The 20,198-nt window shown below is 46.4% G+C and overlaps 7 protein-coding genes across 7 annotated transcripts; 4 read left to right on the top strand and 3 right to left on the bottom strand.

Annotated features, from left to right (window-relative positions):
* Nucleotides 1-642: 642 nt before the first annotated feature.
* On the top strand, nt 643-801 carry CLUP02_03877 (uncharacterized protein; the record flags this gene model as incomplete). Its single annotated transcript, XM_049282894.1, has 1 exon — nt 643-801. A coding segment is annotated over one exon (159 nt), but the record flags the coding sequence as incomplete, so codon positions are not given.
* Nucleotides 802-4,562: 3,761 nt separating this feature from the next.
* Nucleotides 4,563-5,112, top strand: CLUP02_03876 (uncharacterized protein; the record flags this gene model as incomplete). Its single annotated transcript, XM_049282893.1, has 2 exons — nt 4,563-4,569; nt 4,619-5,112. The coding sequence occupies 2 exons, from the start codon at nt 4,563-4,565 to the stop codon at nt 5,110-5,112; spliced, it is 501 nt and encodes a 166-aa protein (XP_049140036.1).
* A 1,223-nt stretch (nt 5,113-6,335) lies between these two features.
* Nucleotides 6,336-8,421, top strand: CLUP02_03875 (steroid monooxygenase; the record flags this gene model as incomplete). The annotated part of the gene is made up of 7 exons (XM_049282892.1): nt 6,336-6,625; nt 6,693-6,899; nt 6,956-7,113; nt 7,175-7,270; nt 7,330-7,466; nt 7,520-7,886; nt 7,949-8,421. The coding sequence occupies 7 exons, from the start codon at nt 6,336-6,338 to the stop codon at nt 8,419-8,421; spliced, it is 1,728 nt and encodes a 575-aa protein (XP_049140035.1).
* A 794-nt stretch (nt 8,422-9,215) lies between these two features.
* On the bottom strand, nt 9,216-10,912 carry CLUP02_03874 (uncharacterized protein; the record flags this gene model as incomplete). Its single annotated transcript, XM_049282891.1, has 2 exons — nt 9,216-10,398; nt 10,452-10,912. Coding segments are annotated over 2 exons (1,644 nt in total), but the record flags the coding sequence as incomplete, so codon positions are not given.
* A 901-nt stretch (nt 10,913-11,813) lies between these two features.
* CLUP02_03873 (uncharacterized protein) lies at nt 11,814-15,257 on the bottom strand (the record flags this gene model as incomplete). The annotated part of the gene is made up of 7 exons (XM_049282890.1): nt 11,814-12,213; nt 12,307-12,644; nt 12,707-12,895; nt 12,951-12,991; nt 13,249-14,509; nt 14,767-15,004; nt 15,055-15,257. The coding sequence occupies 7 exons, from the start codon at nt 15,255-15,257 to the stop codon at nt 11,814-11,816; spliced, it is 2,670 nt and encodes an 889-aa protein (XP_049140033.1).
* A 963-nt stretch (nt 15,258-16,220) lies between these two features.
* Nucleotides 16,221-17,187, bottom strand: CLUP02_03872 (uncharacterized protein; the record flags this gene model as incomplete). The annotated part of the gene is made up of 4 exons (XM_049282889.1): nt 16,221-16,380; nt 16,463-16,620; nt 16,711-16,877; nt 16,974-17,187. The coding sequence occupies 4 exons, from the start codon at nt 17,185-17,187 to the stop codon at nt 16,221-16,223; spliced, it is 699 nt and encodes a 232-aa protein (XP_049140032.1).
* A 1,187-nt stretch (nt 17,188-18,374) lies between these two features.
* On the top strand, nt 18,375-19,893 carry CLUP02_03871 (uncharacterized protein; the record flags this gene model as incomplete). Its single annotated transcript, XM_049282888.1, has 4 exons — nt 18,375-18,495; nt 18,693-18,906; nt 18,994-19,351; nt 19,438-19,893. 4 exons carry the CDS (start codon nt 18,375-18,377, stop codon nt 19,891-19,893), a joined length of 1,149 nt encoding a protein of 382 aa, XP_049140031.1.
* Nucleotides 19,894-20,198: the final 305 nt, after the last annotated feature.

The raw sequence follows: 20,198 nt of genomic DNA, 5'->3' as shown, positions 1-20,198 counted from the left end.
AAGGTAATAAATAATAAAACTAGCCCTCGTTAGTTTAACTAATTCCTCGTTATATATAAGGGTAGATCTAGGGGTACGGAACTTAGTAATAGTAACTAAAGTAGCGGCCTAAAGTATATACCCCCTATAAAAGATTCGGAAAATAAAAAAGATCTTACCCCCTATATTAATAAATTAGATTATAATAAAATCGATAATATTAATTACTCCTTTTTCGCCCCGTTAGTTTTTAAAAGATATACAAGGCTAAATAAATAGAGGGTAGTAAAAGCTCTTAATAAGTAGGCTTTTATTTATAGATAGTAAGAAAAGGTCCTTTAAATAACGGATATAAAGGTAGCTAAAAGGGCAAATTTAATAGTACCGAAGCCTATTTTCTTAATAATTAAAGAGAAAACGCTATCTCTTTTAATATCTAAAAAAAAGGAATATAGTACTAAGTAAATTTAGGGGTAACTAAAGGGGTCCTTTTTATATTACCTAGATCCCTCGAATACTAAGCTTATATAAGTATTTTATATAAATAAAAAGTACGGCCTAGACGATTTTTATAAGATTATCTTAAATACTAGGGTATTATAATAGTTAACTAAAGGAAAAGGGTAATTTTAAGTACTATAAAAGATCGTATTAATAATACTTAATACGTTAATAGCGGGTATTATAAAGATTAGTTTCGGCCTAAGTAAGGAAATCGTCGCCCTAGGTATAATAGAAATAGAGACGCACTTTAGAACAATAACTTTCTATATTTTACCTATTAATACCCTATTTCTCCTATATCTAAAAGACATAGATTAACTAAGTATTATATTTAATAATACGAGGAACAGAATCTCTAGTAATAAGTACTTCGAAATAGTTAAACGATAATAAGAGTATACGTTTATAAAGCTTATTAATAATACGAAGTTAATTAATTACTTAATAAAAAGTGAGCTTAAAAGACTATACTAGAGATTTAGGTACCCGTTAGTTACGAGGCTATATAACCTCTTAAAGTAATTAAATAATAATAATATCGAAATAGGGGTACTAAAGTAGTTAATAAAAGTATATTACTAATACTAAATAAATACGCAAAGCCTATATAAATTTAAATTTAAATTACGTAATAAGCTTAATTTTAACTAGGAAATCGTCGTTAATATCTTTTATTTAAATAGTTAGCTAGTACTATATATAATTAACGTAGCTATATCTTTCTAAGTAGGGCAATTCCTCTAGGATCTATAAGTAAAAATAGTATAAGTAGCCCTATGAAAAAGCTAGATCGATATATACTAGAGACCGCTAAACGGTATTAGAACCGACGCTAATACTAGCTTTAAATTAGTAAAATTTAGGGATAATACGACGGCCTACGGTATATAACTAAAAGTCGTACTTATTAAAGCGTACTATAATATTAGAAAAGTAAAAAGGGCATACTAGTAGTTAAAAAGGGCGTTTAAAATTATTAAAGAGAAAAATCCGGATTTTACTAACGACGAATACTTTTAGATAGTACTTAAATATTATAATAATACTATAAAGCCTAATAGACTTATACTAACGCTATTAGTATTTAGAGCATATTTAAGAACGACTTTAGCCTTACTACCGTCGCTAAGTATAAACTAACGAGCCTAAGTAGTTAAAAAAGTAATATAAGTACTGCGCGAAATAAGTATAAAAAAGTAAGTTAACGAGGTAATTACTATGCGTAATAGGCCTAATATAGGGGATAATTTAAATATACTACTAAATTCGGATATATAAGTATAGTACGAAATTACTTAATAATAAGCTAGGCTATATAAGTTAATTTTTATTAACGAGCGCTCTTATATAGTTACGAGGGATCGTAACTAACTACTTGAAGTATTAATTATAGTAGTTAAACCGTATTATATAGATCTTAATAAGGTAATTTCTAACTTATAAAAAAAAGAAGAGCTAGGGGAAACTATATAACCCGTAGTAGAGGTATAAGAAATTATCCTTAACGAAATTATTATAATAGTACTAATAAATAACGAAGAAGAGGAAATTGCTAAAAGGGCACTAATACTACTAGCGAGACGTCGTAGAAGACTATAATAATAAGCCCTAACGTAGTAATTTATTATTAATAACGAGGTAATTAATACCTTTTATATAATAAAAAAGAAAGCCGATTTTGAGCTAGTAGTTAAACTACGTAAAAAAGGCGTAATTATAACTACTAAAAAGCCGTATAAAGGATTAGATCTTATCGAAGTAGATACTCTTCGCGATCGAGGGGTCTATCGATTTATTTTATACGACCTAGAAAAATATATAAACCTCTATATATTTAAATTACGAATAGTTCGTAAGATTAAAGGGAAAAGAATACCCTAACCGTATAAGAAGTCTAAATACGTAATTTAGGGGTACGGCAATATTAAAAAGGTAACGTTACTTATATAATTACTTATTATATAGCGCTATAGCTAATAATTAATAATAGTACTAATAATATCGCTACGGAAAAAGGGATATAAGATTTAGAACCGTAATATTACCTAGGCTTATACCTAATCGGCTATAGGGCTCATAAGGAAAATCCTAGCCTATTTACTAAAAGAAATAGTTAGTAAGTACCTAAAAAGCACGATTATTAAAGTACTTAAGCTATTATATAGGCTTATAAAATCGGGTACTTATTAGTAAGCTACTTATTACGATTTTTATATTAATTAATTATTAATAGTTACCTTTACGTACGACCTATACTTATTAGTTACGGAGTATAAAAGCGACTAATTTAGGATCGTTAGAATATAAACTAATAATATATTAAGCCTATTTAATATTAACTTTATAAAGAAAGAGGATAAGGAGCTCTAAAAAGCGGGCTTCGTAATAAAGCTAAAAGAGGTCCTTATAATAAATACCCCCCTAGTATTTAATAATAGGATTTTTATAATTAAAAAAGAAACCGTTATTTTTTAATAAAAGGGGTAAGGTAAGAAAATTAATTTTATTAATCTAAACGTAACTAATATTAAAAAGCGGTATAAGGCTAAGCTTATATAAGGGGTATATATTATAAGTGTTTATTAGCCCGAGGTAATTTTTAATTATATTAAGGTAATATAAGCTATAGATCTAACTAAACGAGACGTCGAGGTACTTAATAAGCGGCTTAAGTAGTAGTAAACGAATCTCGATCGAGGTCTCGTTTACTACCTAATCGACTTTATAACTAATAAGCTTTATGTCTTCGTTAATAAGTTATTTACGAATAATAACGACCTTACTTCGTAATTAGAGTATATTATTATCTTAACTAACGAGAGTATAAGCGAGAGCGAATTTACTATATATAGTAATATAATCTATTACTTATTAATTAAAAATAAATAAATAACGAGAAATATACTAGTATTAAAAGTTTATAGTATAGTTAATAATATTAACCTCTCTTACGTAATTTTAACGATACTAAAAAAGATTACTAATCGAATTAGCTTTTTACTTATTCTAATAGTTATTTATACCGATTCTTACTCGCTATATAAATACCTTATTAAATTAGGAACGACGAAAGAAAAGAGGCTTATAATTAATATTATAGCCCTTAGGTAATTATATAAAAGGCGCAAGATACTTAAGATCCGTTAGATTAATAATAAAAATAACCTTATAAATACTTTTATAAAAGTAGTACTAAATAAGGGATTAGAGTAATTCGTAAGTAATAAAAAAGTTATTATACGAATAGAGAGATAGGTTATATAAAAAAAATAAAGAAAAGGGGAAAAAAGAGACGACTTAGTAAACGGGCCCGAGGTTAAATTATACCTCTAACTATAGTAGTTAAATCGATAAAAAAAAGAGAAAAGTTAATATCAAATTAGAAGTTTAATTTAATTACGGTATATAGCCGACTACGTAGGGGTTAATTAGGGGCCCTATTTACGATTATTATAACTAGCCTAACCTATAGTTAGAACCTCCTTTTTATACTTATTACGTAAATATTTATATAGTTTAATTAATCTCTTCGTCAACTACGGTTCGAACTAACTACCCTGTCATAGGGATACTAACAATAACAATAAACTCAAAAAAGCTCAAATCATCCTACCCGTTATAAGATCTTAACAGACAAGGTCGCACTCCGTAGGTAACCGGCCATGAAACTTTTTTCTCCCTTCTCTTGTCTTCGACCGAATGATCCGCAATTATCTGCGCAGATCCGGGGTTTTTGGTGCGAATTCTCGCAGGTGGCTTGAGATCCGCGCGACGAAGCTAAGCGGTTCGTGCTACTGCCCAATTCAGGTCAAACAAACCTCACCGGTCGCGGGTGGTGCCGGCTTGAGGCTTGAAGGGGTCTCAGTCTGACATCGTCGTGTCTCTCTTTTTTTGGATGTGGAACTTTTTTCTTGACTACGGAAGGGTATTGAAGTAAGTCTAGGGAGAGTAGATATGGCTCATCTAGGTGACCAATCAGGTTCTTGAGGTCAGAGATTTGGGGCAATGTTGTCATCGTTATGGTATAGCTGGATAGACTCTCACAAGAACGAGGAACAGTCAAGGGGGTGTTATACGGAATGGAAAGTGTATATAAGTCACCGAAGAGCCTCGAAGGACTAATGATCATTACCAGAGATCACCAAACACCCATACCTCGACTATCAAACCACAAATATCAGAACACTTCCCACATCTAACCAACCACCTCAAAACCTCATATCAAACAACCTACCAACAATGCAATTCTCCATCAACACCCTCCTCCTCGCCCTCGCTGGCACCCTCAGCCTCGTCCACGCCTCCCCAGCCGGCGTCGCCTCCGGTGACCTCATCACCCCTCGCGAAGCGATCCCGTTCCCCGAGCCCAAGGCCAACTGCTGCTCCTGCGACCTCGAGGACCGCGGCGCCGGAAACTACGTCTGCAAGGTCGCCAAGAAGAGCATCTGCGCCGTGCCGCTCATCGCGTGCCCGCTCGACCCGGCCACCCAGGAGCAGTGCTGCTGCTGTGACCCCAAGACGCCCGCCATGCGCTGCAAGGCGATCCCCAAGGGTAGCGGCTGTATCTGCACCGCTGTCAAGTGCCCTTTCCAGTTTGACATGTCGTTCTTGCCGGCGGGCGCTGTCTGAAGTCTCTACGGATAGAGTTGTGGGAATTTGATGAGATCGTCACGAGACGGGTTCAGGGATGAAGGGCTGGTTGGTGGTTCGGTTCAAGGGAGTCGTTAATGTGCACGATCTTGCGGGGATAACCAGATGAACAGACCAGCTTTCAGGGGGGGATTTAATGAATGTGACGAGAAACTAAAGAATAAATTGTTCCAATGAACTCATTATTAGTGAACTGATCGATGTAAGTGACGTCTTCCGCTGGCGATAAGTTCATCTCATCGAGGCTATGGTTTCGGAATGCAAATCTGGCTAAAAGATCTTGGCAGACCGCATTGGTTTTTCATAGCTCAGGTATCCCTGCATGATTGCTTTCGAAGGGAGTTTGTGAACATTGAACGTGCTGGGCATCAAGAACTTGCATTTTCGGACAGAGTCCAAAGTCCGCAGCCCGCGGGGCATCCCTCGCCTCATCTCGGCAGATGGAGCAAAACAAACTTTTTCCGTTGTTCGTTGGCATTTGCCTCGACTTGAGGAGGGTCAGCGAGATGAACGAGACGTTGGTTCGGCAGCAGATGGTGATCCACAATCTATTTCCCCGATATCCTTGACAGGCTTTCTTAAGCTAAACTATCTTTGGCCAGGGGTCCTTCGGGTTCACCACGCTACCCTTATCCTGCTATCTTTATCCGTCTCTGGTATTCGAGTAGATTTTGATAACCCCGCGTAACTAAAAAGCGACTGCTGACCACAAGCGCGACTAACTTAGACTGAGACGGGGAAAGGGGAGAGGGGGCTTAAGGGACGAGGGATATCAGCGGAGGCGGAGGCGGAGGCGGCGGCGGAGTGAAGGCCGCGGGTTGGTGTAGTGAAGCTGAGCGCGATTGCAAGGTGTGGGGATGATGGTTTAGGATGGCGCTATGCAGGAGCGGAGCTCCGCTTGGAGGCATGATAATACGCGTGAGCTTAACGGGTTACTGTGTGCGCGTGGAAACTTGGAGATGTCATATAAGAGCGTAATTTCCATATTCAATGTCACAAAACTCAAGCTCAGAGGCATTGGCGATCCAAGACACCCATAGTCTAGTCCCCATCACTCGGCCTTGACAGCTCCCCGACATCGTTGGAACTCGACTTCTGCTCACTCAGACTTGATCACAAGTAAAGCACGCAGATCTCTTATTATTACCCCAACTTTACTGCCCCCTGTCTCCCGTTCTTTACCCTCCGAACTCACCGCAAGCATGGGTTCTCTCCCCGCACCCCCGGCCCAAGCCGAGTACCAAATCTTGGAGAAGCCAAGCCGAAGCGGAAGAAAGCTCCGCATCGTATGTCTCGGCGGCGGCGCCAGCGCTCTCAACTTAGCCCATGAAATCGATACCTGCAAGACCCTCGACCTGGACCTCGTCTGCTACGAAAAGAACCCTTCCATCGGCGGCACCTGGTATGAGAACCGCTATCCAGGCTGCGGATGCGACATCCCCTCTGTCAACTACCAGTTCTCATGGGCGCCGTCCCCAGAGTGGACGAAATTGTGAGTTTGAGCGTCTCATTACGTCTCGGGCGTTCGCGTGCGGATACTGACATTGTTTTTGGTAAAGCTACTCGAGTGCTCCGGAGATCCTGCAGTATTTTAAGGACATCGCAGAGAAGTATGATCTCAACAAGTACATCCGCCTCAACCACACCGTGACGGGAGCGTTCTGGAACGAGGGGAAACAGAAGTGGAGCATCCAGATCCAAAAGGCAGACGGCACCACGATCGAAGACTCAGCCGATATCTTTGTCAACGCCAGCGGCGTGCTCAAGTACGTGGCATTCTTCCCTGATTGTTGTATGTCTACCGCTAACGCGGAATCTGCAGCAAGTGGAAATGGCCCGCCATCAAGGGCAGAGAAACTTTCAAAGGCAAGATGATGCACAGCGCCAACTGGGATAATAGCATCGATCTTACGGGCAAGAAGGTTGGCGTGATTGGCTCTGGTTCTTCTGCAGTTCAAATCGTTCCCAATATCCAGCCGAGTATGTCTTTTAACAGTCCTTGCCCCTATTTCCACAAGAAATCAATCTAACAAGTCTGAAGTCGTCGGTAGTCTAAGTTGTTTCATCAGAAGTTCTTCCTGGGTCGTCGGCGGTTTCGGTCAGCGCTTTGCTGGAAAGAAGGGCAGCAACTTCGAGTGTAAGTCGTCAGATCACAACCCAGAACTCTTGACAATCTTCTGACGCATGTAAATGCAGACAGCGAAGAACAACACGAGATCCTTCGAAAAGACCCCAAGAAATACCTCGCATACAGGAAGAAGATTGAGTCCGAGTTGAACTCCCGCTTCCGCTTCATTCTCAATGGCTCAAAGGAACAGGCCGATGCCAAAGCGGTAGGTTCTATTCCAGTTTCATCTCCCCAGATCTTTGATTGACAAGTCATAAGTTCGCGGCCGAAGATATGCGCAGCAAGCTCGCCAGCAGGCCGGATCTCCAAGACCTCATCATCCCGAAAGACTTCGCCGTCGGCTGTAGGAGGCCAACTCCTGGAAACGGATACCTCGAGGCGCTCTGCGAAGACAACGTGAACGTCGTCTCTTCAAGTATCCAGGAAATCACACCCAACGGAATGAAGACTGCAGATGGAGTGGAACACGAGTTCGACATTATTGTTTGCGCTACGGGCTTCGACGTTAGCTGGAGGCCGCACTACCCTACGATAGGCCGCGATGGCGTTAGTCTCAGCGAGTACTGGCGGGATACACCAAACACCTACCTCTCCATGACAGTTGCTAACATGCCGAACTACATCAGTCAGTCAACCACCCTCCTCTTGAGTCTAATGCGAGAACTGGGGCTAACATCTGCATCAAAGTCTTCAACGGTCCTTACGGTCCCTACGGCCACGGAAGTTTCCTCCCCATCACCGAAACGGTGGCGAGATACGTGATGCAAATGCTCCACAAGATGTCAGAGGAAGAGATATCCTCCTTCTGCCCAAAGCAGGAGGCCGTCAACGACTTTGCCGAGCACCGGCGCAAGTTTCTGCCGCGTACGGCATGGACCTCACCATGCCGATCCTGGTTCAAGAGCGGCACTGTGGACAAGGAGCCCATGATGTGGCCAGGCTCGCGTATCCAGTTCTTCGAGACAATTGCCACACCGCGCTGGGAGGACTACGATCTCAAGTATACGACGAGCAATCGGTTCGGATACTGGGGCAACGGCTTTGCGCAACGCGAGCAGGATGGCCGAGATTTGACCTGGTACCTTGGACTGATTGATGGCGTTGATGAGCAGCCTGCGCTGCCTGACGAGGATTTTGAGGAGTTTCTCATGAACAAATAGAATGTGGATATAAACACCGTGTTTGAGTAATTGAAATAATTTAACGCACAATCCTTTCCAACAGGTTTGTTATGTTGCCTGCAGGTCAAAGATCAGTGATTCGGCTAATTCGTAGTGACTGTTTTGCAAGCAATTGTTCTGATAATTCTATTCCTGTTGCGATTGTGACCCAGAGCAATTGCTTGCAAACCGGCGGTCTCTTTGTCCCGTTGAGTGCGAGATGGCTTCAACACAAATATGCGTAGACTTACGAGGCGTCGTAATGAAGCCTAAGTTTTCCAAGCCTCCTCTTTCTGACATCCCTGAACAAAACTTCATATAAGGAGCCTATATAAAGGTTTGGAAAACAACCAAGAACGTGTTTTTTGACCCCATCGAGCGCTTGATGAATGTATCTGCTGTTTTCAAAAGTCGATAAAAAGTGTGTAATGCAATTATTCCAGGCTCAGTCTAATAACGAACCATATCACATGCTTCCCTACGATGTACGGTATCAAGACTGACTGGCAGCTTGCGGAGTCAAAGCTGACAGGATTGAGTTGGTATCACGCAGTTATTTGGCTCAAGCATACACGAGAGATGTAATGTCTGGTGTCATAAGGATACGGGGTGGCCGGCTGGTGATGCATGTCCATTCTGTAATAATTCCTGGAGATGGAAAAGACATGTCTGCATTTACCTTTTCAATCTCAATATTCTAGAACATTACAACCTCAAGCCGGCAAGTATCTCAATGATAAAAGTGAGCCAGTGCATCCCTCTATGGTGCTCTCAAACAAGAGTACTTGACACTCCTAAAGAACATATCGGAAGGCAGGCTGCTCGAAATCCGTCAAATCCAAAAACTCAGTTCCTGATGCGATGACCTCCGGCTCCTCCGCCGCCTTCTTATCCCGCCGCTTGTTTTCCCAGATGTTGACAAGCCGAATAGCAACGATGGTGCAGGCGGCAAGGCCATACATGATGGCGACCATGAGCTTGCCGTTGTGATAGTTGGGCGCTTCGTTGGAACGGAAAGTCTGCGGGCCGATCCAGTTACCAGCTCCGTAAGCGAGGATCTGGAGTCCGTTGACAGTGACCTTCTTCGTGTAGCCGAGATTGTTGTTTGAGATCATGACCATGACGAGGCACCACGATGAGCCCGCGGCTCCGATGAGGTAGTAGCCGACGAGCAAGGCACCTTGAGCTGAGAGGGGGATGACGATCATCATGATGCCGCCAATCATCGGGATGAGGATGGCGATGAAGGCGAAGAGGGATCGATCCATGAATTTGTCCGAGAGGTACGTGAAGAGGAGCTTGCAGGTAATATCAACAACGCCTGTGGGCATGTTGAGAAGGAGGGACAGGCGGGAGTTGAAGCCAAAAGAGTTGATAATGATGGATCCAAAGGCAGTGATACCTCCGTTGGGGATGTTCATGAGCAGCGAGAAGAGAACGTAGAGGTAGGTTCGGGGGTCCTTGAAAGCCTCGTAAAACTGATCCCACTTCCACTTGCGACTTCCGATACCCTGGAAGTTTCCACGGATGCGCTCGATAGCAATTGTCTTCTCTCGGTGGTTGAGGAACTTGGCATTGGTTTGGTTGTCGGGCATGAACCACCAACAGTAGACGCCAGTGATGACGGTAGGCAAGCCAAGGACCAGGTACAGAACCTTCCAAGTTGCCAGGACTGTGTTATGGGCACCAGAAAGGCCGTAGGCGATGGGACCAAGGGTCAACAGGGCAACACCATTGCAGCTGAGCCAGTAACCCATGCGCTTTGCCTGCTCGTTCTGCTTATACCACGCTGAGGTCAAGATGACGAAAGCTGGTGTCACGGTGGCCTCGAGGGCGCCGAGGAAGAAGCGGACCGAGAGGAGGCCGGCGTAGTTGAAAGCGAAGACGTGGCAGACTAGGACAACACCCCAAAGGATGATGTTGGCCGATGTGTACTTTCCGAGAGGCAGGCGTCGAAGGAGATATGTCGTAGGGAACCTTGAAGTAATCAGCAAAATAGTCTTTGGTTCTGAGATGATAATGAAACTCACTCCCAGAGGAGGTAGCCAGCGTAGAAGATGGAAGAAGCCCAGCTGTACTCCTGACTTTTGGGGTTGAGGCCCGTATCCTCACGAATGCCCATCAACGAGGCATAGTTTAGGGACGTCTTGTCAGCGAATTGAAGAGCGTAAATCCACATCAGAAGGGGCAAGATGGCTCTGTCAATCTTCCATAGGACTTTTCGTTCCTCTTCAGGGGTGAAGGTGACTTCTTCTCCATTGGCAAATGCCAGGGCCGGATCAACTTCGCCATGCTTGAGCTTCTCCATGCTGCCGTCCTCGAAGTCGGTATGGGTTCGGATGACATCGCCACCGTCTGGCTGTGCTGTCTTCTTGTTGATTTCAGAAGACATTATTGGGAACTTTGACCGAGTGAGGTACTGATGAACGGTCTCTGTAGTGGGTGGCTGGAGATGCGCTGGTCGAAGACCCTCACGACACAGGATTTCCTCTTGATATGTGAGAGTGAAAGAGAGGGAAGGCCCAAGTAGAGGTCTACCTCAAAGTCGAAGAGCCAAAAGTTTTGTCGAGGTTGGCCTGATCAGGTTGGGAGTATCTTAAAGCAGATGCCAGGAGGTCTCAAGGGGCTGGTTGGGAAAGCTCGGGGTTTATAGGTGTCCTGTGCTGAGCAATAGCAACAGTAAGTCCTCTCTTTCTCATCTTCATTGAGGCTGATCTAGGAGCGATTGGCATGGGGTGGCCTTTGTGGTAGTAGCAACCCCAGCTACGCTCGACTTGAGCGTGGCTTGGGCTGGTTATCGCTGAGATAGGGGATTTTCACATCAAGCTCGGTCATGCTGCTATCTTGGATCCACCGTCGTCTCATGCACGCCAACGGAGCTCCGCCCCCGCATTTTGAGGTTGGCCCGGTCGACGCAGCGAGCTCCGCAATCTTGGGGTACGACGGGAGACATCCATATCCCGGCTGAGTGCCGTTGCCGTTATCTCCGAGTCTTTCCTCGCTCCTTGACACACACTCTAACACATGGCGCTAGATAACATGACAGTTGTCTATGGAGCTAGTATCCAGCTGGATGGATCAGCGGAGCCCCGTTCCCTCTCCCCGGATCCGGGTCAGTAGGTCATGGTTAGCTGGCTTTGTGGGATATGTACACCTAGTCATGTAATTTGGAGTGACGCAAATCCCTATACCAGTACACTGTCTGGTGTTACTCGCAAAGGTTTGGGCCATCCGTGATATCTGGTTGTTCAATATTGAACTTTGTAGAGGTATAAGGGGCAGTGAATCGTCAATCATGACAGCAGGAATGATTTCTTGCCTTCGTGCACTATTTTGACAAAATTTCCGTCTGAAGAACGGTCCAAGTGACTGACTTCAAAGAGAAATTCATTCTAATTAGACTGTCTGCTATTCTCGTTCCAAAAAGGCAATGAGGCTTCGAGCCGAGCTGCACCATAGATTGACGAGCTATCCAATGATTCTCCTGCATACTTCCTAGCGGCCTCCATACGGGACAACGCTGTTTCGATAGTCGGTATTCTTGTACCATGCTCCTCGGCGATCCTCACCGCGTGTCCGGCATCCTTGGCCGCCAGGGACACTGCGAAGCCAGGGGGTGTCCCCAAGGGTGGCGCGTATGCGCCCGTTGTCATGCGCTTCGAGTAGCTCTCGATAACGGGGCCGTACATGTCCCTGATGAAGTGTTCTATCTGGCGGGTACCGAGCCCGGTTTTCTCGGCAAAGACTTGCGCTTCGGCGGTCAACTCCTGGAAGCCAATGACAAAGATGTTTCTGTTCCAGAAAGATGTGATTAGTATTGTGGACAAATTCCAATCTCGGACCGATTTGGTCCAACAATGGCCAATAATAAAACGCAATGCTCACCCTGATATCTTGAGCAAGCTTGATTTACGGACATCTTCGCCCATATCTATTATGCTTCTTCCAATGACATCAACCACAAACGGCCTCAGCTTTTCGATAGCAGTGGGGGGGCCGGCCATGGCAAAGATGAGCTGACCAGCGGCCGCCATAGGGCTAGCTCCAAAGACAGGGGACGCAACGAATGTAGCGCCCACTTTAGCAAGACGTTCGGAGCACCTCGCTGCAGTATCTGGATGGACTGTTGATGTATCAACCCATATTTTGCCTTCGAGTATGGCGCTGCTCCAAGTGTCGAGAGCCTTCGATACAAGACTGTCCAGGACCTCATCGTTTGAGATCTGTGATGGTCAATAAGCAATTGCGGAAATGCCACGAAATTACAAGCACGATTAGAAACTACCATTGTGAATATGACGGATGACTTGAGGACCAAAGTCTCGAAGTCTCGTTCAGGAAGTCCCCCGGCTTCCCGCAGAGATTCACCTCGCGAAAGCGTTCGGTTGCTGTACCGAAGAGGCGGTAGACCATTCGATGCGAGGTGTTTCTGCAGATTCAGTGCCATGCCAATTCCCATGGACCCCAGACCAAACTAGAGTTACGTGTGAGTGAACAAGGGAATAATAACTATAGTAGGGGAAGTATACCCATCCAAAATTATCCTGTGCAGCCATGATTTTCTTGGCGTCTGTTTGACGGGGACACAATCAACGTTGACTTTGTGTAGGATATAGCCGGTGGTAAGCCCCTTTGGAAGATTGAAACCACTCGGGAAATTCGGGATGTCACAGACTACTCCAGGTGACAATTCAAGTGCCTCTTGAAAGTGTAGATATACAGTTCGAGATAAGTGGTGGCTGCGGCGGAGCTCCGCAGCAACCCTAGTCCGGGGCAGCGGCCTACTCGCCGCGCGCTAGTCCGCACACCCTTACTCATAAGCCATACCACCAGCCGAGATGACCTCCTCGAGCACCGTTGTCATGAAGGACCCCATTGCCCAAACAGGTCTCCCATTCCAGAACTGCAATACAGTTTCCATGAAGCGTACCTCGCTCGCCTCCGACGCCATGCCTAATGCGGTAGACTCCCGAACCGAGAGGCGCCGAGTTTGGCCATCGATGTCCTCTTGTCGCTGCAAGACTTCAAGGATGGAATTGAAGACAATGGTGGAGGCCTCAAACCGAGTGCGGACGGTCGGCTGGGTCCCTGACTTCCGTCGCATCTCTCCTGTTGCCCATCGCAGTAATCTCCATATTGCCAGGAGGATCTTGTATGTAGCCACCGTCGCCCACGGCGCTTCTCGCAACGGATCTTGCCTCTCGATGCTTGTCACACTTGACAGGACGTCCATCAGGTCATCAAGGAAGATCAACATCCCGTCATCGCCGGAGTTGTATCTGAGGAGGTTTTGCAACGATCTGCGAGCTCCAACTTGAAGTCCCATGGTGAGATGTGTCGCGGTGGTGAGGCCAGCAACGACGCTATTCTCCACGATACCACCAATCAGAAGATCATCGGGTTTGCAGAGCGCAAGCTTAACAGATAGCGCGATACGCTCAGCAAAGTTCAAGATGTGCCAGTTCGAGCTATCTGCCGCTGCGGTTTGCGTTGTGATGATCTCAGAGACGTATCGTAAAGCTGCACTGACCTGTCGGTTTTGAGATTGAGTGAGAATGTGGTACGCGTTTGGGTCGGCCAAAGCCGGTGGGAGTTGATAGTAGCACCGGGTAAAATCCCTGACGAGTGAATCGAGACTGGTGAGAACGAAGAGTGTTGCCATCGGCGAAGCACGTAGCGCCGCTAAAAGTTGCGGACTCGGTGTGTCCGTCATTAATGATTGCATGGCAAGGTTTAGTGATTTTGTTGTTGGGCAAGTCATGCCAGGCGTGTCGTGAGACCGGGTCAGTCCGACGGTTCGGGGTTCGTCTCCGAGCCGTTGAGCCCATGCTAACGATGTGTCCGCTTCCCATAATGATGAAGCAAGGGGCAGCTCCCAATCGAGCTCGGTGGGACTGGTAAGCGGGCGAATGTTGCAAGGGGAGAAAATATGAAAGTCGAGAAACAGCAGAGTGTACATGGATAGCTTCATGGACTCCGACTCAACGTATGAAATCCAGTGATCGTGTAATGTCTGTTCTTCCGAGTCTCTGAACCTGGATGTTGACTGGAAAACGTTTTGACGGAGGAGACCGAGGTCTCGGGCGGCCTATTCAGGTCACGTTAATGAGAAATCAGCCAGCACCTATCAGTATGAACATCTTACGTCTACAATCCATCGCAACATCTTTTTTGATTTGTCGAAGTCAGATGCATTGCCAGTGAAGGCCCCATAGATTATATGCAGGAGCCATGCTTGCATAACCCATGTCCTGCGGATTTCTCTCCAGTCCGCCTCAACCTAGCATAGGTGAGCATAGTACTAAAACAATCAATGCTTGATTTGATATCGCAGTTCAGACTTACAACTCGCCAAAGTTCATCATGGCCATTATTCCATAGGGTTTGGCTCTTGCGCGTCAAAGATGCCGTTTCCTCCTCAGACACATTCCTAGAAGCATATAGCATGCCAATTGAAACGATAATCTGCTTCGATAACTTGGGTAACTCATTCCCTAGGCTTTGTCGATGCACAAGTGGGAATGATGGATGGAAATTCTCGAAATACGTTGATACGTAAGTTTCTGTTCCGCTCGTCATAATCCTGAGGAATCATTTAGTTGTGAAATGAGACCGTATCTTTGGATAACCTACTCCGTCACTAGAAGCTCATCCGCGTCAGGCACTTCTGCAGCTTCTGGTGGGCTATTTGGGTAGATGGTGTCATCTCCAACTCCAGCGATAACGCCTTCCTGAGAAGTTGAAAAGGGCGAATCATCCTGGTCGTCTGGTGAAAGAGCAGTGTCTTCAAAGGCCCGTGCCGGTTGCTCCGCTCCGTTCTGAATACCGGCGACCATCAACACACGGCTGAACGTGCCTCTACATCTTTCGGCATGTCTCTTGCACACATCCTTTCTAGTGAACCTGGCTTTACAATTTTCGCATTTGAACGGCCTGCGGCTATCGCTCCCATGTCCTGGCAAGTGTGAGCTTCGCAACTTTGAAATTTTGAGGCTGACACATACTTGAGCGTTTATGTCGTTCCAAGTTTTCCTTTGACGTGTCTTAGTCACCATGATTGAGTGGAGGTTTAAGGATACCTACATTTCTCGTAAATGTCTGCGTACACTCTGTGCAGGTGAAGGGCCGCGAACTCATCATGGGCGCAATTTTTGATGTTCGGGTGGACGTTGAGGACCCCGGCAAACGGAGAAGTAGCTAAAGGGGTGATGGGCCCGTGCGTCTATGCTTATCGATTCGTCTTGTTGCATACTACAACTGAGGGTCTGCCTATTGGCATACTCCTCTACACTAGACTCCTACGCCACACAGGCGAGGGCGAATACAATCGAAAATGAAGCTGAAACTTTATTTCATAGCGTTTCCAATTAATAAACACTTTATTTCTTGTGATGAAACACTTTATGAGTCGTTATCAATCTCACAGACTCTACAGCCAGAGAGCTGTCAGTCTTGAGTCTAGATTCTTAGCGACTTGCGAATGAGGCGGGCAAATTCTCAGTTTCCCATAGGTAGAAGTTTTCAGTCATGAATGCATGAAGTGTTGAGAAATACATCCTATAAACTGTGTTTCAAGGAGCGACTCAGCGATTAAGATGTAAAAATCCGTCACGATGTCCTTTGTAAATGGTTGGGTTGAGTACCTACGGTTACTACTAAGTCTTCGCAGTTTATTTAGGTTTCACTCGAACGAAACTACAAAGGTAGGTAGCAAAAGGAAGTCAATTTTCGTCTCTAGAAAGAAGAAAAAATAACAAAGAAACGCTTTAGGCTCGTCGAGAGCTGTTTCGAAAATCCAATCACATCTCAAGCTTGATGTTTTTGTCAATAACACCCGACTGAAACGTCCGAATCATAACTCCAGTAGCCGTATCATTCCACGCAGTTGTTTCTCCTTGTACGAATCCGCTATTTGTGCAGTAATCCATGATCCTTCCCGCGGTTCTTGCGATTTCCTGGCTATGGTTCGGGAGTATCTTGTCAGTCAAAGTAGCTTTGAGGAGCGAGGAGGCCTAAGTTGAGGACGAGAGCGAGCGCTTACCAAGTTGACTGGTGCAGAGATTTCTTGTTCTTCCTCCATCCGAGAATGAAAGTTTCACCATTTGAGCGGCAGAACCCTGTCACCTCCTTTTCCATAACAATGCACTTGTTGTCATCTTGTTTTGCAAGCCACTGAATGCACCAGGCGGCGTTCTCAATCTGCAGTACAGTAAAATAGAATGCAGACTGTCAGCCAGATGAACTGTTTTGTGACCCACTGAGATAGAGTGGATAGACATCAAGACATACCGGTGCCATATTTGTGGGGAAGCCGTTGCATCGAACGGTGTTGATATCAATGATCTTGCCACTTTCAGAAGTCTTGGATTTGAGGAAGACTTTATCGCGCTTATTTGATTGACTTCCATTGGATTCTTCAGACCAAGAAGTGTTGCGAGGGGTTGTAGATTGCCAGCCTATTGCGGAGGGTGGGATGTTAGCAGATAATTCAGCACCTTTCTTGGTCCCATACCACAAATTTACACGAAGTCATGGGCAGTTGAAGAACACACCGATGATGTTCCGAGATCTAATTGAAGCTTCTGCTGCCTCTTTAGCAGATATGTGCTGAGCCGTGGGGTTGTTGATAATATCATCAGCCCATTGCTCGAAGGTGAAAGGTGGGGACGAGCGTGGCGGACTAGGTGATCGAACATCAGTCGGAGCCGCAGCTATCAAAGGAGCAGTTGCCAGGGCAAAGATTGCAACTCTGAGTAGAAGAACCATCTTGAATAATTCTGGATGACGAGATGATCATGGCCTGTCGATACGGAAACGGAAGCTGTAGTGCTGGAATTCCAGTCGACTGCTGAGATCTGTCCATATCTAGAAAGGGTAGAAGCCTGTTATATAGAGATGGTAGACCGACTGGACAACATGAGCCAAATTATGGATGTCGTTTTGCTTTGACTGTTGATTGACCGCATTGGGACCGCAGTGTTCGTCGTGGTACTACGGTACCAAGATGCCCACTCCCTTGCTCCCTTGGCTCTTTATTCTCTTCTGCCCTGCGAGCCAAAGCATGTTTTCTAAAAAGGATTTGACACAAAGTCTCCTTTCGATTTAATCAAAGAGAATGCTGGAAGTCTTACCCCTTGATGGCGCCAAATGGCGTACAGGCCTAGGGCCACTACGTAAGCTGCGTGAAATTGAAATCACCCTCGCCTCAGGACATCGATACCGTCAAGCAACACCTGATCTTTCAGAGCACTTTAGATAGCTTTGTCGTACCTACGAGAAGAGAACAGATTCGTTTCAAAATGAAGATCTGACGCTGTGGTGCCTTTGATATCTCGAAGAGCTGATATCCTCCAGCTCGGCGCACTTCAGTCAGTCAGGGAAACGCTCGTACCACTGGTAAATACATGGCGCTGATAGCATGGATACTCATGTGTAATCCATGCGACTTAACTTGTTTCTTTTGACTCAAAAACTGAACTCATAGATCGAGTGAGCCCTCATTCGCTCGATATCAATGTCTCCTTCTTCAGAGTGTGATCTTGCGATCCTCGCGAATCTTCGTCTCGAATGTCACCGCTGCCACGGCCCCACCGACCCCACTGGCTCCGGCGATCAAACGGCCCCTCATCAATATCCCTGCCCGCCCGCCGTTTCAGGAGTCTCGGCCGCACCCTCCGATCTTGCACCAATCAGACAGTCACCCATCCCCCGTCAGGAGGCACCCCGCCACGATGGCCACGGCGAGTCAAAAACCCAATTCAACACCTTACATGGGGTAGCTACCTCCCCCGATCCGGAGCTTGCCGTCCTCTTTTTCGCGCCAATCTTTTATCCTTCTCTTCAGATCTTGCCTCCTTTTAAGCTTCTTTTCCACCCCCACCACCACTCACTTGACAAGTGCCGATCGCATAGGTAGCGTAGGGCACATTTTGTTCTCACCAAAGTTCCTCACCATGTCTCTAAAGACTCTCTTGCCGTTGCTCGCACTTACCGGCGCGGGCCTGGGTTGGCAGCACAAGACCGACACCGAAGTCCGCGATGCCCTCAAGGCGAACGAGCACAGCCTAGTAGCGTGTAAGTTGTACCAGTCTCACGAGACCTCTCTCCGACAGCATGCTGACGCCATGTACAGTTATTGAGGTAAGCCGAGCCTCTGGTCCTTAAGCTGATGCCCTTGCGAATACTCTCACGAGTTCGAAGCTGCCGCCACATATTAGCAACGCGCTGACCTTAACAAAGCCCTCAACGTACGACATTCTGCACCTCTACAGCAACATTCGTTAACACGGACAACAGCGACGCCAGCACAGCCCTCGAAAAGCACTGGTCCGCCGTCGAAGATGCCGTCCCGGCTGCTCTTTCAGTAGACTGCTCGACTTCAGCCTCGCTCTGCTCCGAACACGACGTCGCGTCCTACCCCGCCATCCGCCTCTACCGCCAAGGCGGCATGAAGCACCACTACCGCGGCCCCAGAAAGGCCTCTGAGTATGTTCATCATCATCGCCCCCCCCCCCCCCCTTGATCACCTCACAAAGGAGCTTCAGCTAAGCCGCCCGCGTCTCTCTCTTGTAGAATCACCGCCTTCGTCCGCCGCATGCTCCGCCCCGCCGTGGTCCCTCTCGACAGCAAGGCCGCGAAATCCTTCAACAAGGACGACGACGTGGTGTTGATTGCGCACATGGCCGAGTCCGAGACCAGCCTGCGCGAGCGCTTCACCGAGATGGCCGGGCGCTACCGCGATCGCTACGCCTTTGGGCTGACGACGATTGACGAGGCGCCCGGGCGGATCGCGTGCTACAACAACGCCGACGGCGCGTTCCACATGACGTCCGAGCTGGACGAGGTCGACTCGATGGAGAAGATGCTGAAAAAGTGCGCGTCGCAGCTCGTGCCGCGGTTGACGAGGAGAAATGAGGCCGAGTATTTAAGCGTCAGTTGGCAACCCTTTTGCAGTCTTACAGATGTTTTTCATGTAACGTCCATGAGGCAAACTACTAACGTATGAGATGTTCACAGTCCGGCAAGTCGTTGACCTACTTCTTCTCGACGGTCGAAGAGAACCTAGACTCTTGGACATCGGCTGTGAAACCCATGGCGAAGCAGTACCACGAGTACATCACCTTCGTGACGGTCGACCTCGGCGAGTACCCCGATATGCCGTCGCTCTTTGGCCTGCCGCCGGATGCCACCGAGGGCGTGGCGGTCTATAACCCGGCTGTGGGCTTGGCGTTCCCGTTCAAAGGGGACAAGATCACGGTAGACGCGGTCGCGCAGCACATCGCCGATATCTCTGAAGGTAACGCCGATGCCTGGCAGGTGGGTGAGCCGACTGCGGATGAGGAGATTGTGGAGCAGGTCATGGAGGAGGTCCCAGTGAAGGGGCGAGACGGTTCCAAGGTAGAGACTGAGGAGACCAAGGAGGCAACCAAGGAGACTGGAGAAGAGAAGCCTGAGATCCACGATGAGCTCTAGGCAAGGAATCTTATCATGGTTGTGCGCTGTTCACACTCTACGGTTGTTTCCGGGGTCCCGATCACTGGTCCGATAGTAGGACAACATCCAAGACATCGCTCGAAACAGGGTCGCTGCCCACTATTGCTGATCCGAAGAGAAATCAAAGATACCAAAGCAAGCCGGCTTGTGGTCTTCATGGAACTGATATCTGCATCCAAAACCTAAGGATTGGCATTCTCGACTTTGGCAGAAAACCAGTTGCCTCAAAATCACAGCAGCAAACTTGGCTGCGTATGGCAAAGGAAAGAAGGAAGCCAGACAAG

This window comes from Colletotrichum lupini, chromosome 2, assembly GCF_023278565.1.
Source record: "Colletotrichum lupini chromosome 2, complete sequence".
Lineage (NCBI taxonomy): Eukaryota > Fungi > Ascomycota > Sordariomycetes > Glomerellales > Glomerellaceae > Colletotrichum > Colletotrichum lupini.
This window is presented reverse-complemented; position numbering and strand designations above follow the sequence as displayed.